Source organism: Thermobia domestica, chromosome 4, assembly GCF_964235325.1.
Source record: "Thermobia domestica chromosome 4, izTheDome1.hap1.1, whole genome shotgun sequence".
Classification (NCBI taxonomy): Eukaryota; Metazoa; Arthropoda; class Insecta; order Zygentoma; family Lepismatidae; genus Thermobia; species Thermobia domestica.
Genome location: NC_137457.1, coordinates 22,977,503 through 22,994,289, shown reverse-complemented (window position 1 = coordinate 22,994,289; position 16,787 = coordinate 22,977,503). Strand labels below are relative to the sequence as shown.

Genomic DNA, 16,787 nt, shown 5'->3' with positions numbered 1-16,787 from the left:
TTTAACCCTTAAGTACTACGCATGTTTTTAGTCACATTAGTACTACGCGGAGTCTGTCAGACTTCGAACAATATATTGCGGACAAACTAACGACACGATGTTAATTTTTGCATAAACTCTAAGTATAACCAAGAAGGTAGATTAAACTACAATCGGGAGAAGCGGTCGAACGGGAAATTATGGCGAAAGCGAGTCTCACAGACTCCGCGTAGTATTGTACGTACGGGTTAATGCAGAGCTTCATAGTTGCTTCCATGCTGTCTTCCTGTTAATCATCAATTTCTTCTCCATCTAAAGCTTCTTCTGAGTCTGATTTACTACTGTCGTTCTTGTCTTGCTTGAAAATCTTGGACAATTTTTTGGTTTGGGTATCGGGTAACAAATCAAAAATGTCTATGGTGTGGTGTGTATGGCCTTGTACGAAAGAAAAGTTTCCTAACTCAGCTAGTGTTTTTTCACTATCAAAATGGTAGAAGTCACACAATTCTTGCATCATATTTGACCGGAGATTTTCATTCACTTTGATTAAGTTCATCATGAAAAAAAGGAAAAAAAAAGAAAAGAAAAGAAAAAGAAAGCCATTTGCATCATTAAGGCCAAGGATGTATTTGAGAAGCAATCTAGTAATTGAGCAGTCAGTGAGTGAAGGATCGTAAAGTAGACATCAACTTTATTTTTCCTTAAAGATTCATTTATTACTTCATCAACTATCAGCTTGTCCATAAACCTTTTCCTCTTCCGTGAAAAATCCCCCTCCCTAAAAAAAATAATGACGCCATTGGCGTCATGTTCCCCCCTTGCGGGGCACTCCTACTAGTGGACTGTCATGGATGTGTAAATAACGCACATGTATAAGGAAGCTAATACACCTATATATATATATATATATATATATATATATATATATATATATATATATATATATATACAGTGGAATCTTTTTAATTCGAAGTCCAAGGGGACACGAAAAAACTTCGAATTATCCAAAATTCGAATTATCCAACAACATTCATTTTCACATATATAACAACAAACAAACCAAAGTACTGTGCATCAGAAACATATTCATATGGTATAGACTTTACCTTTAAAGCAGCTTATTATTTGCGTGATCGAATACCGCAAACTAACAAACGACATTGACCCCACATAATTCAAATTACGTGTACAATGGAAAATGGATTTACGTACAACACCACAACATACATTAAATAGCCCAAACAATTAAACACCAGTAACAATTTGAATATTCTGTTCTCACTTTTAAGAAGTCGTAAACCTCATTTGCTTAAATTTTATTGTTTTTGTACGGTCAATAAATCTTGAATTTCATGTATTGCGTGGAATACGATATTAATAACATTTGATTGACTTTATCAATAATTCATCTTAAATTTTCAACCAATTCTGAAACAAGTTGAGATTGGCACACGTTCTCTATCTTTACTTCTTCCCCAACTCACCTTCATCTTTATCATAACATAGATTTTCTATTTATCTTTTGTATTACTCTTCCCTATGGCTGCATCTGGATAACTGAAAACATGTTAAAACTGTATTCCTCTGTTTACATCTGTCCAACATTAAAAGTTTTCAACTGTATTTATATAATATAGGATGAACGTTAAATATGTGCACGAACTCCGGAAAATGATTCGTTACATCAAAAGAAGACGAAAAGTACTTCTGGAACGACACTATGTACGAAAAGTGGTACATTGATGTGCACATCTTTGCATTCCGTTCCAATTGTCAGTATTTGAGTTTCGATTCCAAGTTGTCACCCTTGACACTCGTACACAACGCGGAATTCGATAACATGTAAAAGGACCTTTCGTTCTTATACATTATTGGCTCTGCCTGTAGAATATTGCAATTTTGTTATTGTCTAAAAACACATTGGAAAGGTAAGAAAAAGCAATTGCTAGATCTTTACATTCTTGAAGTTCTGTTCGAAGTTAGAATAGAAATTCCAAAGAATATGGCGTTATCTTCAAGTTTTAGGCTTATTTTAAGTTAACGTTTAATATAACATCATGCTTACCTTTTACATTTTTGTTTTCAGACGCAACGTGGCTGTCAACGAATTTTGGTATTATTATTTGTATTGAATGTTCTGGAATCCACCGAGATTTGGGAGTGCATATCTCTAGGATACAGTCACTAACTCTAGACAATGTGGGGACGTCGCAGTTACTACTTGCCCGTCATATGACAAACCTCGCATTTAACGATGTTATGGAAGCCACGCTACATGTTCCAAAGCCGACGCCAAATAGTAGTATGTAAGTAGAATCGAGTTCTTGGTGTAAATTTAAACCGACAGCAAATGTGATAGCATAAGATGTGTTCAGAAGCTTAAAATAAATCTTAGTGAAATAACAAAGTGTATGGTCACCTGCGTTGCTAACTTTTAGCAAGTGACTTTCGTTTCACAGTGTGAAATTACAGTAGATTTCCAAACTATCGGAATTCAGTACTTCAATTTGAAATAGTACATCTATAAGTACTGGTTGCAATAGATTAATAAAATCAAAGGTAGAACATTTTTCTCGGATGCTGAATCCATATCAGAAACTCATCAATCGCTATGCCTTACTGATTTTGTTCTATGGCGATAAAGATTGAAACCGGAAATCGTTAATTTGAACCAGTTCCGGTTTGAATATATGCTTAAAGGAGGAGATAGCACGTATCTTTGGAAGCTGAATTGATTGCAAGGAAGTACGTCTCAATATTTCTTCCGTTTTTGCTGTATAGAAATCAGTATTGAAACCGGAAGTAGTAGTAAATTTGAACCACTTCTAGCTTTGGGAGAGTGTTGTTGGTTGTTTGTGATGGTATGTATCCTAGACACAATGAATCGACTACAGAAAACTGGTTGTCGCTATATATATTACCATTTTTATTCTATGGCGATAAATGTTGAAACCGGAAATCGTTAATTTGAAGCACTTCCGGTTTAAATAAGGGGTAAATAGAGAAGACGGAACCTATTCTTGGGAATTTGAATCAATTACAAAAAACATCTGGGTATCTCTTGTCGTTTTTGTTCTATGGAAATTGTCTGTTGAAACCGGAAGTGGTAAATTTAATCAACTTTCGGTTTTGGTAGAGTGTTGCGGGTTGTGATGGAGTTCTCTTAATGCGCTGAGCCGTTGCAGAAAACCGTTTGTCGCTAACTAATAACCATTTTGATCTATGGCGATAAATGTTGAAACCGGAAATGGTTTATGGTTTTAATAGAAAGTTACCCGAGGAGATAAAATCTATTACTAGGACCGAATCAATTGAAAAAAATCGCATCTTGGTATCTCTTACTTTTTTTTAGTTGTATGAAAGTCAGTATTAAAACCGGAAATAGTAGATTCCAACCACTTCAGTTTCGGTAGTGTGTGTGGGTGGCATTACTATAGTGCGTTGCTTTCAGACGCTGAATCCTTCACTAGAAAACAACTTCTCGCTATCTTATCTGTTACCGTTTTCGTTTTGAATTCATTAAAAATTCATTGTGTATTCAATAAAATATACCTCAATGTGCAAGAATTAAACATACAATTTCTTCTAAATTACACGATAATTTAAGTAACATTTTGCTACTATTTTTTAAATAAAAAAAATACAGGAGATATAATTTCCCATATTAAATCAATTAAGCAGACGGGAGAAAGTTTAAAAATATTGCCAATATATTAGGGAACCTTATAATATTTTCCATCGTACAAACTTTGCTTTTAATAGACTTATTCTGATTTAAATATTCGCTTAGCAAAACACATTTATTGTAAAAATTAGGTATTAAGTAAGGGGAATGCCGTAGTCTAATGGGTCCCGAGTTCAATTTCCGGACGGTGCTTCCTAATTTTCGGCGTCTACCCAGCGTCATGAGGCAAACTGGGGAGTCACGTGAAAACAAGACGTGGCCACTAGGTCTAGAAAGATCCAGATACGCCGATTAGTGGCGGCAACACAGCGCGCTGACCACATGCTCGTCGCTAGGTTGGATTCAGTTCAGTCTATGACTAACAGATGGCGTTGGAGCGGTTTAGGCCCATAAGGACTGTCATGATTGATTTTAACTGAACTTCTTATAGGTAGTTTAGTGGCTAGAGCGTTAAACTCATGTCTACGTGGTCTCGGGTTCGGTGCTTCCTAATTTTCGGCGTCTACCCAGCGTCATGAGGCAAACTGGGGAGTCACGTGAAAACAAGACGTGGCCACTAGGTCTAGAAAGATCCAGATACGCCGATTAGTGGCGGCAACACAGCGCGCTGACCACATGCTCGTCGCTAGGTTGGATTCAGTTCAGTCTATGACTAACAGATGGCGTTGGAGCGGTTTAGGCCCATAAGGACTGTCATGATTGATTTTAACTGAACTTCTTATAGGTAGTTTAGTGGCTAGAGCGTTAAACTCATGTCTACGTGGTCTCGGGTTCGGTGCTTCCTAATTTTCGGCGTCTACCCAGTGTCATGAGGCAAACTGGGGAGTCACGTGAAAACAAGACGTGGCCACTAGGTCTAGAAAGATCCAGATACGCCGATTAGTGGCGGCAACACAGCGCGCTGACCACATGCTCGTCGCTAGGTTGGATTCAGTTCAGTCTATGACTAACAGATGGCGTTGGAGCGGTTTAGGCCCATAAGGACTGTCATGATTGATTTTAACTGAACTTCTTATAGGTAGTTTAGTGGCTAGAGCGTTAAACTCATGTCTACGTGGTCTCGGGTTCGGTGCTTCCTAATTTTCGGCGTCTACCCAGTGTCATGAGGCAAACTGGGGAGTCACGTGAAAACAAGACGTGGCCACTAGGTCTAGAAAGATCCAGATACGCCGATTAGTGGCGGCAACACAGCGCGCTGACCACATGCTCGTCGCTAGGTTGGATTCAGTTCAGTCTATGACTAACAGATGGCGTTGGAGCGGTTTAGGCCCATAAGGACTGTCATGATTGATTTTAACTGAACTTCTTATAGGTAGTTTAGTGGCTAGAGCGTTAAACTCATGTCTACGTGGTCTCGGGTTCGGTGCTTCCTAATTTTCGGCGTCTACCCAGTGTCATGAGGCAAACTGGGGAGTCACGTGAAAACAAGACGTGGCCACTAGGTCTAGAAAGATCCAGATACGCCGATTAGTGGCGGCAACACAGCGCGCTGACCACATGCTCGTCGCTAGGTTGGATTCAGTTCAGTCTATGACTAACAGATGGCGTTGGAGCGGTTTAGGCCCATAAGGACTGTCATGATTGATTTTAACTGAACTTCTTATAGGTAGTTTAGTGGCTAGAGCGTTAAACTCATGTCTACGTGGTCTCGGGTTCGGTGCTTCCTAATTTTCGGCGTCTACCCAGTGTCATGAGGCAAACTGGGGAGTCACGTGAAAACAAGACGTGGCCACTAGGTCTAGAAAGATCCAGATACGCCGATTAGTGGCGGCAACACAGCGCGCTGACCACATGCTCGTCGCTAGGTTGGATTCAGTTCAGTCTATGACTAACAGATGGCGTTGGAGCGGTTTAGGCCCATAAGGACTGTCATGATTGATTTTAACTGAACTTCTTATAGGTAGTTTAGTGGCTAGAGCGTTAAACTCATGTCTACGTGGTCTCGGGTTCGGTGCTTCCTAATTTTCGGCGTCTACCCAGTGTCATGAGGCAAACTGGGGAGTCACGTGAAAACAAGACGTGGCCACTAGGTCTAGAAAGATCCAGATACGCCGATTAGTGGCGGCAACACAGCGCGCTGACCACATGCTCGTCGCTAGGTTGGATTCAGTTCAGTCTATGACTAACAGATGGCGTTGGAGCGGTTTAGGCCCATAAGGACTGTCATGATTGATTTTAACTGAACTTCTTATAGGTAGTTTAGTGGCTAGAGCGTTAAACTCATGTCTACGTGGTCTCGGGTTCGGTGCTTCCTAATTTTCGGCGTCTACCCAGTGTCATGAGGCAAACTGGGGAGTCACGTGAAAACAAGACGTGGCCACTAGGTCTAGAAAGATCCAGATACGCCGATTAGTGGCGGCAACACAGCGCGCTGACCACATGCTCGTCGCTAGGTTGGATTCAGTTCAGTCTATGACTAACAGATGGCGTTGGAGCGGTTTAGGCCCATAAGGACTGTCATGATTGATTTTAACTGAACTTCTTATAGGTAGTTTAGTGGCTAGAGCGTTAAACTCATGTCTACGTGGTCTCGGGTTCGGTGCTTCCTAATTTTCGGCGTCTACCCAGTGTCATGAGGCAAACTGGGGAGTCACGTGAAAACAAGACGTGGCCACTAGGTCTAGAAAGATCCAGATACGCCGATTAGTGGCGGCAACACAGCGCGCTGACCACATGCTCGTCGCTAGGTTGGATTCAGTTCAGTCTATGACTAACAGATGGCGTTGGAGCGGTTTAGGCCCATAAGGACTGTCATGATTGATTTTAACTGAACTTCTTATAGGTAGTTTAGTGGCTAGAGCGTTAAACTCATGTCTACGTGGTCTCGGGTTCGGTGCTTCCTAATTTTCGGCGTCTACCCAGTGTCATGAGGCAAACTGGGGAGTCACGTGAAAACAAGACGTGGCCACTAGGTCTAGAAAGATCCAGATACGCCGATTAGTGGCGGCAACACAGCGCGCTGACCACATGCTCGTCGCTAGGTTGGATTCAGTTCAGTCTATGACTAACAGATGGCGTTGGAGCGGTTTAGGCCCATAAGGACTGTCATGATTGATTTTAACTGAACTTCTTATAGGTAGTTTAGTGGCTAGAGCGTTAAACTCATGTCTACGTGGTCTCGGGTTCGGTGCTTCCTAATTTTCGGCGTCTACCCAGTGTCATGAGGCAAACTGGGGAGTCACGTGAAAACAAGACGTGGCCACTAGGTCTAGAAAGATCCAGATACGCCGATTAGTGGCGGCAACACAGCGCGCTGACCACATGCTCGTCGCTAGGTTGGATTCAGTTCAGTCTATGACTAACAGATGGCGTTGGAGCGGTTTAGGCCCATAAGGACTGTCATGATTGATTTTAACTGAACTTCTTATAGGTAGTTTAGTGGCTAGAGCGTTAAACTCATGTCTACGTGGTCTCGGGTTCGGTGCTTCCTAATTTTCGGCGTCTACCCAGTGTCATGAGGCAAACTGGGGAGTCACGTGAAAACAAGACGTGGCCACTAGGTCTAGAAAGATCCAGATACGCCGATTAGTGGCGGCAACACAGCGCGCTGACCACATGCTCGTCGCTAGGTTGGATTCAGTTCAGTCTATGACTAACAGATGGCGTTGGAGCGGTTTAGGCCCATAAGGACTGTCATGATTGATTTTAACTGAACTTCTTATAGGTAGTTTAGTGGCTAGAGCGTTAAACTCATGTCTACGTGGTCTCGGGTTCGGTGCTTCCTAATTTTCGGCGTCTACCCAGTGTCGTGAGGCAAACTGGGGAGTCACGTGAAAACAAGACGTGGCCACTAGGTCTAGAAAGATCCAGATACGCCGATTAGTGGCGGCAACACAGCGCGCTGACCACATGCTCGTCGCTAGGTTGGATTCAGTTCAGTCTATGACTAACAGATGGCGTTGGAGCGGTTTAGGCCCATAAGGACTGTCATGATTGATTTTAACTGAACTTCTTATAGGTAGTTTAGTGGCTAGAGCGTTAAACTCATGTCTACGTGGTCTCGGGTTCGGTGCTTCCTAATTTTCGGCGTCTACCCAGTGTCATGAGGCAAACTGGGGAGTCACGTGAAAACAAGACGTGGCCACTAGGTCTAGAAAGATCCAGATACGCCGATTAGTGGCGGCAACACAGCGCGCTGACCACATGCTCGTCGCTAGGTTGGATTCAGTTCAGTCTATGACTAACAGATGGCGTTGGAGCGGTTTAGGCCCATAAGGACTGTCATGATTGATTTTAACTGAACTTCTTATAGGTAGTTTAGTGGCTAGAGCGTTAAACTCATGTCTACGTGGTCTCGGGTTCGGTGCTTCCTAATTTTCGGCGTCTACCCAGTGTCATGAGGCAAACTGGGGAGTCACGTGAAAACAAGACGTGGCCACTAGGTCTAGAAAGATCCAGATACGCCGATTAGTGGCGGCAACACAGCGCGCTGACCACATGCTCGTCGCTAGGTTGGATTCAGTTCAGTCTATGACTAACAGATGGCGTTGGAGCGGTTTAGGCCCATAAGGACTGTCATGATTGATTTTAACTGAACTTCTTATAGGTAGTTTAGTGGCTAGAGCGTTAAACTCATGTCTACGTGGTCTCGGGTTCGGTGCTTCCTAATTTTCGGCGTCTACCCAGTGTCATGAGGCAAACTGGGGAGTCACGTGAAAACAAGACGTGGCCACTAGGTCTAGAAAGATCCAGATACGCCGATTAGTGGCGGCAACACAGCGCGCTGACCACATGCTCGTCGCTAGGTTGGATTCAGTTCAGTCTATGACTAACAGATGGCGTTGGAGCGGTTTAGGCCCATAAGGACTGTCATGATTGATTTTAACTGAACTTCTTATAGGTAGTTTAGTGGCTAGAGCGTTAAACTCATGTCTACGTGGTCTCGGGTTCGGTGCTTCCTAATTTTCGGCGTCTACCCAGTGTCATGAGGCAAACTGGGGAGTCACGTGAAAACAAGACGTGGCCACTAGGTCTAGAAAGATCCAGATACGCCGATTAGTGGCGGCAACACAGCGCGCTGACCACATGCTCGTCGCTAGGTTGGATTCAGTTCAGTCTATGACTAACAGATGGCGTTGGAGCGGTTTAGGCCCATAAGGACTGTCATGATTGATTTTAACTGAACTTCTTATAGGTAGTTTAGTGGCTAGAGCGTTAAACTCATGTCTACGTGGTCTCGGGTTCGGTGCTTCCTAATTTTCGGCGTCTACCCAGTGTCATGAGGCAAACTGGGGAGTCACGTGAAAACAAGACGTGGCCACTAGGTCTAGAAAGATCCAGATACGCCGATTAGTGGCGGCAACACAGCGCGCTGACCACATGCTCGTCGCTAGGTTGGATTCAGTTCAGTCTATGACTAACAGATGGCGTTGGAGCGGTTTAGGCCCATAAGGACTGTCATGATTGATTTTAACTGAACTTCTTATAGGTAGTTTAGTGGCTAGAGCGTTAAACTCATGTCTACGTGGTCTCGGGTTCGGTGCTTCCTAATTTTCGGCGTCTACCCAGTGTCATGAGGCAAACTGGGGAGTCACGTGAAAACAAGACGTGGCCACTAGGTCTAGAAAGATCCAGATACGCCGATTAGTGGCGGCAACACAGCGCGCTGACCACATGCTCGTCGCTAGGTTGGATTCAGTTCAGTCTATGACTAACAGATGGCGTTGGAGCGGTTTAGGCCCATAAGGACTGTCATGATTGATTTTAACTGAACTTCTTATAGGTAGTTTAGTGGCTAGAGCGTTAAACTCATGTCTACGTGGTCTCGGGTTCGGTGCTTCCTAATTTTCGGCGTCTACCCAGTGTCATGAGGCAAACTGGGGAGTCACGTGAAAAGAAGACGTGGCCACTAGGTCTAGAAAGATCCAGATACGCCGATTAGTGGCGGCAACACAGCGCGCTGACCACATGCTCGTCGCTAGGTTGGATTCAGTTCAGTCTATGACTAACAGATGGCGTTGGAGCGGTTTAGGCCCATAAGGACTGTCATGATTGATTTTAACTGAACTTCTTATAGGTAGTTTAGTGGCTAGAGCGTTAAACTCATGTCTACGTGGTCTCGGGTTCGGTGCTTCCTAATTTTCGGCGTCTACCCAGTGTCATGAGGCAAACTGGGGAGTCACGTGAAAACAAGACGTGGCCACTAGGTCTAGAAAGATCCAGATACGCCGATTAGTGGCGGCAACACAGCGCGCTGACCACATGCTCGTCGCTAGGTTGGATTCAGTTCAGTCTATGACTAACAGATGGCGTTGGAGCGGTTTAGGCCCATAAGGACTGTCATGATTGATTTTAACTGAACTTCTTATAGGTAGTTTAGTGGCTAGAGCGTTAAACTCATGTCTACGTGGTCTCGGGTTCGGTGCTTCCTAATTTTCGGCGTCTACCCAGTTTCATGAGGCAAACTGGGGAGTCACGTGAAAACAAGACGTGGCCACTAGGTCTAGAAAGATCCAGATACGCCGATTAGTGGCGGCAACACAGCGCGCTGACCACATGCTCGTCGCTAGGTTGGATTCAGTTCAGTCTATGACTAACAGATGGCGTTGGAGCGGTTTAGGCCCATAAGGACTGTCATGATTGATTTTAACTGAACTTCTTATAGGTAGTTTAGTGGCTAGAGCGTTAAACTCATGTCTACGTGGTCTCGGGTTCGGTGCTTCCTAATTTTCGGCGTCTACCCAGTGTCATGAGGCAAACTGGGGAGTCACGTGAAAACAAGACGTGGCCACTAGGTCTAGAAAGATCCAGATACGCCGATTAGTGGCGGCAACACAGCGCGCTGACCACATGCTCGTCGCTAGGTTGGATTCAGTTCAGTCTATGACTAACAGATGGCGTTGGAGCGGTTTAGGCCCATAAGGACTGTCATGATTGATTTTAACTGAACTTCTTATAGGTAGTTTAGTGGCTAGAGCGTTAAACTCATGTCTACGTGGTCTCGGGTTCGGTGCTTCCTAATTTTCGGCGTCTACCCAGTGTCATGAGGCAAACTGGGGAGTCACGTGAAAACAAGACGTGGCCACTAGGTCTAGAAAGATCCAGATACGCCGATTAGTGGCGGCAACACAGCGCGCTGACCACATGCTCGTCGCTAGGTTGGATTCAGTTCAGTCTATGACTAACAGATGGCGTTGGAGCGGTTTAGGCCCATAAGGACTGTCATGATTGATTTTAACTGAACTTCTTATAGGTAGTTTAGTGGCTAGAGCGTTAAACTCATGTCTACGTGGTCTCGGGTTCGGTGCTTCCTAATTTTCGGCGTCTACCCAGTGTCATGAGGCAAACTGGGGAGTCACGTGAAAAGAAGACGTGGCCACTAGGTCTAGAAAGATCCAGATACGCCGATTAGTGGCGGCAACACAGCGCGCTGACCACATGCTCGTCGCTAGGTTGGATTCAGTTCAGTCTATGACTAACAGATGGCGTTGGAGCGGTTTAGGCCCATAAGGACTGTCATGATTGATTTTAACTGAACTTCTTATAGGTAGTTTAGTGGCTAGAGCGTTAAACTCATGTCTACGTGGTCTCGGGTTCGGTGCTTCCTAATTTTCGGCGTCTACCCAGTGTCATGAGGCAAACTGGGGAGTCACGTGAAAACAAGACGTGGCCACTAGGTCTAGAAAGATCCAGATACGCCGATTAGTGGCGGCAACACAGCGCGCTGACCACATGCTCGTCGCTAGGTTGGATTCAGTTCAGTCTATGACTAACAGATGGCGTTGGAGCGGTTTAGGCCCATAAGGACTGTCATGATTGATTTTAACTGAACTTCTTATAGGTAGTTTAGTGGCTAGAGCGTTAAACTCATGTCTACGTGGTCTCGGGTTCGGTGCTTCCTAATTTTCGGCGTCTACCCAGTGTCATGAGGCAAACTGGGGAGTCACGTGAAAAGAAGACGTGGCCACTAGGTCTAGAAAGATCCAGATACGCCGATTAGTGGCGGCAACACAGCGCGCTGACCACATGCTCGTCGCTAGGTTGGATTCAGTTCAGTCTATGACTAACAGATGGCGTTGGAGCGGTTTAGGCCCATAAGGACTGTCATGATTGATTTTAACTGAACTTCTTATAGGTAGTTTAGTGGCTAGAGCGTTAAACTCATGTCTACGTGGTCTCGGGTTCGGTGCTTCCTAATTTTCGGCGTCTACCCAGTGTCATGAGGCAAACTGGGAAGTCACGTGAAAACAAGACCTGACGGCCACTAGGTGTAGAAAGCTCCTAATGCGTCTGTTAGGGACAGAGCGTATCAGCACGCTGACTAGGGTGGGACGTATTTCAGCCACTCGCTAGCGGAGGCGCTGAAACAGACTTAGGCTCACAAATGAGCTGTTATGCCAACTGGTTTTCTTTTCCGTATTAATTAAGTAAAGATTTATTAAGATAATTGTATAGGTTTATTTTCGTAATTTTAATATCATTTATTTACATAATTTATTTAGTATTCATATTTAAAAGTTATTTGTAGTTTTTTTTTTTTTTTGTTTAATTAGATTAGGCCTAATTATAAGATATGAATGCATATGGTGCCAACAAGGAGGGAAAGAGAAATTAGTGATTTTTGTTTCTGTCTTATAATTTGGTTTGCGTGGCGCTGTACGGATCAGAGACGTGGACATTGAGAAAAACTGAAATATCTAAGCTGAAAGCACTTGAAATGTGGTGTTGGCACAGAGTGCTGCGCGTATCATGAACCGAAAGGAAAAGGAAGGAAGACGTACTAAAGGAAGCTAATGAAGGACGACAGATCATGAAGATAATAGGAAAAAGAAGAAACAGCATGTTTGGCCATCTTATTCGACACTCCGATTGGATCATTGTGCTGATCGAGGGAAAGGCAGAAGGAAAACCAGGAAGAGGAAGATCAAGGATAGAATATCTAGATGCAGTTACGAAGAAGATAGAACGGTTCTTTTAAGATTATTGAGCCATTAAGATGTCAAACTCCGTTGAATAAAAATCCATTTATTTATATATGTTGTCCTGACAACGACAATCCAAAATCCTATTATTTAAAACATATAAAACATATGAATATCTTTTTATATCGATATTATAATTAATATATTTCTTTTTCTTTTTCTTCTTCGAATTACATAATCAGCCTAGTACATATTTTAAAATATCTTACGCCCAAATAAAATAAGGATTTACAAGTAGTAAAAATATACAAATATACAACGCACTGTTGTAAAAAGGCCTTATCAAAGTATAAAACAGCTCTCCCAAGCGAGAGAAAAGTTTTAAAATTTCCATGTTGCCTACCAACCAATGGTTGAGGTGAACAAGAAGGAGGAGGAAAAGGATTGGCTGTAGTAGTCTATGGTAACCAATCAGAAATCAGGATTTTTTTTCGGTGCCTCTTATATTAAATCTGTCACTACCTGTGTGTTCATAGTGTCTAATGAAGCCAAAATGGATAGTTGGTGAAACTGTTACACGTCAGTAATTCTTACAAGAAACGTATTGTTTTGCTCAGCAGGTATTTTAAACAAGATTTAGGGAACCCTGTATAATATGGGAAGTTGTTAACGCTAATAGTCACAAATTAGAAATTGGTCAGTATTTTTGCATTCGCATTCAATTGCAGTGGAGACATTTCCTAATCAGAATCCTAATCAGCTTAAAAAAATCTAAATTTAAAAATAAGATTTCTAAGATCTGGTGACAACTTTATATTGTTCAGGATAAAATCATAGTTAAGTATGAAAGTTTTAATGACATCTAATTTATTAATTTATTTTTGTGTTTCTGTTTGCAGGGAGGAGAGGTACGAGTTTATACGCGCCAAATACGTGGAAAGGAAGTTCGCCCTCAGGACGTGTGCGGACGAAAGGGATCTCTTTAGTGATCTACAACACGCTGTAAATAATAAACTTCTTTACCAGTTGCTGCAAGCATTTGCAGAAGGCGTGAATCTTGCAGCGCCCTTGCCTACCAGTGTAAGTAAATATAGCATTTATTATAGTACTTTGACTCAATGTGCAAAGATTATCCGAAAAGTAGTGCCTTCACAGTAATAACTCCTTATAATTGTATCGGATTGTAATAAAACGTTACATATATACAGGAGCGGATTAAGGGCGGAGCCAATGGAGCCCAAGCTGAGGGGCCCCCAAAAGTCCCTCTCTTTAATGCTAAAATATAACAATCAACTTATTATATTATAGGCTTCAGACTGATGCAATTTTATTTTTCCGCTCGCTACGCTTGTGGTATCGCTAGAGTAAAGTTTTCTTCCACTAGTGTCATCAATTTGGCATTTCTTTCTTACACTGCAGTATATGAGCATTTAACTGTTAATAATGAATGTAGTTAAGCAAATTATTGTAAACTTGCAACACATTAAAATATTACAGCGTAGTTCTCAGTGTTTCCATAAGCCTATGAGACTGTGGAAGACAGCAAAGAAAATTTATGGCTGGGATTATAAGAGAACACAGGCCCCCCTTGAAATTGTCGGCTCCAGGACCCCAAAAGCCTTAATCCGCCCGTGCATGTATACATGTGTACATGATACGATATGTTACTAATGCGCACCTTTTTTTATTTACAGATAACTAAATAAACAGTATGAATACTAGAAAACAAATAAATGGCTGTGATCGAGTTTTTGCTAGTAGAGGATTGAATTTTTTTGAGAGACAGGGGAATACGTTCTGCAAAAATGTCGTTACAGGGGTTGAGTGAAATATTTTGAAAGACAGAGAAACGAGTTTTGCAGAAATATCGTTACAGGGGATGACTGAAATGTTTTGAGAGACAAAGGAACGCGTTAGGGGGGCGTGGTGGCTCAGTGGTAGAGCGTTCACCTCTGGTGCTTGGGGTCCCTGGTTCGATCCCAGCTCGCGCCGTGTGGACTTTGTGGTGGACAAACACCGTGCTCGTGGGTTTTCTCGGGGTTCTCCCGTTTCCTCCCACTTTCTCATTCCACCATTTCACTCATTTCTCATTATCACCGTCTCCTTTAGCTTAACCGGCATAACCGTGGAACGTTAAACTTAAAGATTTCGTTTCATTGCAAAGGGACGCGTTATAGAGAAATATTGTTACAGGGGATGACTGAAATGTTTTAGAGTACGATTTTTTAAAACCTAAAGAAAGAATGAATAGTACTTGGTGTAGATTTTAGAAAAGTTCAGAGAAGTTATTATTATTCTATTAAAAAATAAATAAAAGTGTAAAAAAATTGAGGAAATATACCGCTTTATGTCCGATAAGCCGGAGACTTGAGTTCGAATCCCGGTCCAGATGTGCACTGTTTCTCTCTTTATATGTCACTGGACAGTGTTCTACATTACGATAGTGTCCACCCCCATATGTCAGTATGTCAATATAAACTTTAATTACAGGCCATTGTTTTAAGGGGTGATCAAGAATGCCCTAACCCTCTTACAGTGATTATTTAGCTCCATCTGACTTTTCCTTTTAGAAATAACCTTATCGATATTAGTACCATTCGATACCAATGTGTCGAAATCAAAGGACTACATTTTGAATAATCTTAAATAGGTGTCCAACATATTTATACATTTTTATATTATCTTTCTAGTGGGCCCGTATTGGCTTAGTGGTAAAGTACTAACTTCTGGCTCGTGGAGTCCTTGGTTTGATCCTAGTTCCGCTAAGTGGGCTTTGTGGTAGACAAACATTTTGTGCGGCGCTTTCTGAGAGTTCTCCCGTTTCCTTCTACTTCCTTCGTGCCACTGTTTCGTTCACTATCATCCTTCCATCTTTACTAGCCTCGGAGCAAAATCATGGGACGTTAAATGTAAGAAGAAGAAGAAGAAGAAGAAGAAGAAGAAAACTTCTTGCTAACATAAATTTTCTACAGCAAAGGAGGCATTACCTTCGGATGATTTTTTATAGTATTGAATTTTGTGATCAATATAAGATACATACATAAAGGGGCTGTCGTATATATGTTAAGTAATTGCTTATTGAGCATATGGAAATAATAATAATAATAAACATTTACCTGAATTGAAGTTTCTTTCTTGTGTTTTGTTTAGCCTATATTTCAAGTGCATCCAGCGGGCACTTTTCGTCAGAGTGTAGGTGTAAGACTTTCTTCTATGCAGATCTGAAGTCCTCGAATCTGATTTTGGTACGTTTTAGGACTTATTCTGTAATCTTCTACGTCGTATATGATCGGGTGAAGACATAATTACATGCAACGTAGAAGACTACATGATAAAATTCCTAAAATACCTATACCAGGAACATGTTGTTTTAGTTGTTAATTCACTAACTAAATTCTATATTAATTTGTATATGTACACACTACTGTAGTTACAAAAACTATGGGAAAGCCTGAAGAATAAAATCTTAAGCCTAAGGCCTGACGAAGCGCTCTTGCGTGAAAATAGGCTAAAAAAACACATGAAAAGAACATTAGTTTTTAATTATTTATGAAAATAACCTTTAGAGAACGTTATTATTTACTACTATGCAGTGTCACTGGCAGTTATCTTGACTCGAATTACGAGTTTATTTTTTTCTTATTTTTTTATTTCATCAGTATTCTTCGGCTCCGTTTGTTTCTGGTGAATCCACTGCATGTGGACTAGGAAGATGTTATAATTTATGAGAGTGTAAATATTTAATTTCTATACATTCTTTGCCCACTAAATACCTTCTGCTTCGTAAATATTGACACTGCTAAGCAAAAAATTCAACGTTTAATATAAGTTCTAAAACCAACCAACATATTAGAGACATTAGGGACAAAAATAAAGCAATTTCAGGAGTTGCAAAACACCCAAAAATCCATGTGAATCTAAATATACCATAAAACAAACCAACATTTTGTACAAAACTGTCTCATTTATTGAAAAACAAGTATATGAGTCTTCGTTAGAACCAAGAACTCTATAACTAACTCGGATAAAGATAACCTGAACTAGCAATGGGATCATATTATAAATTGCAACAAATAAGAAAATCCCATACATACTGTATCTACATCAAAATTTCCACAAGAATCGGGTTAACAAACTCACAAAACATCTATGTAGTACAGTGTTAATGGATATGGAAACACTTTCAGATATGAATATGGCGTCTAGCACGTGTTCATAGTAAACTATTCTGTGTACATCAGACAATGTAAAAGCACGCTCAG

At 41.7% G+C, this 16,787-nt stretch overlaps 1 protein-coding gene across 5 annotated transcripts in view; it reads left to right on the top strand.

Moving 5' to 3' along the window:
• Asap (ArfGAP domain of ASAP) overlaps positions 1 to 16,787 on the top strand; it is a 491,638-nt gene that overhangs the window by 421,885 nt on the left and 52,966 nt on the right. For all 5 annotated transcript variants that reach the window (XM_081755329.1, XM_081755332.1, XM_081755328.1 and 2 more), the window contains exons 9-10: positions 2,066 to 2,285; positions 13,425 to 13,605. In XM_081755329.1, the coding sequence (XP_081611455.1) occupies positions 2,066 to 2,285; positions 13,425 to 13,605 (401 nt within the window). The remainder of the gene's footprint in view (positions 1 to 2,065; positions 2,286 to 13,424; positions 13,606 to 16,787) is intronic.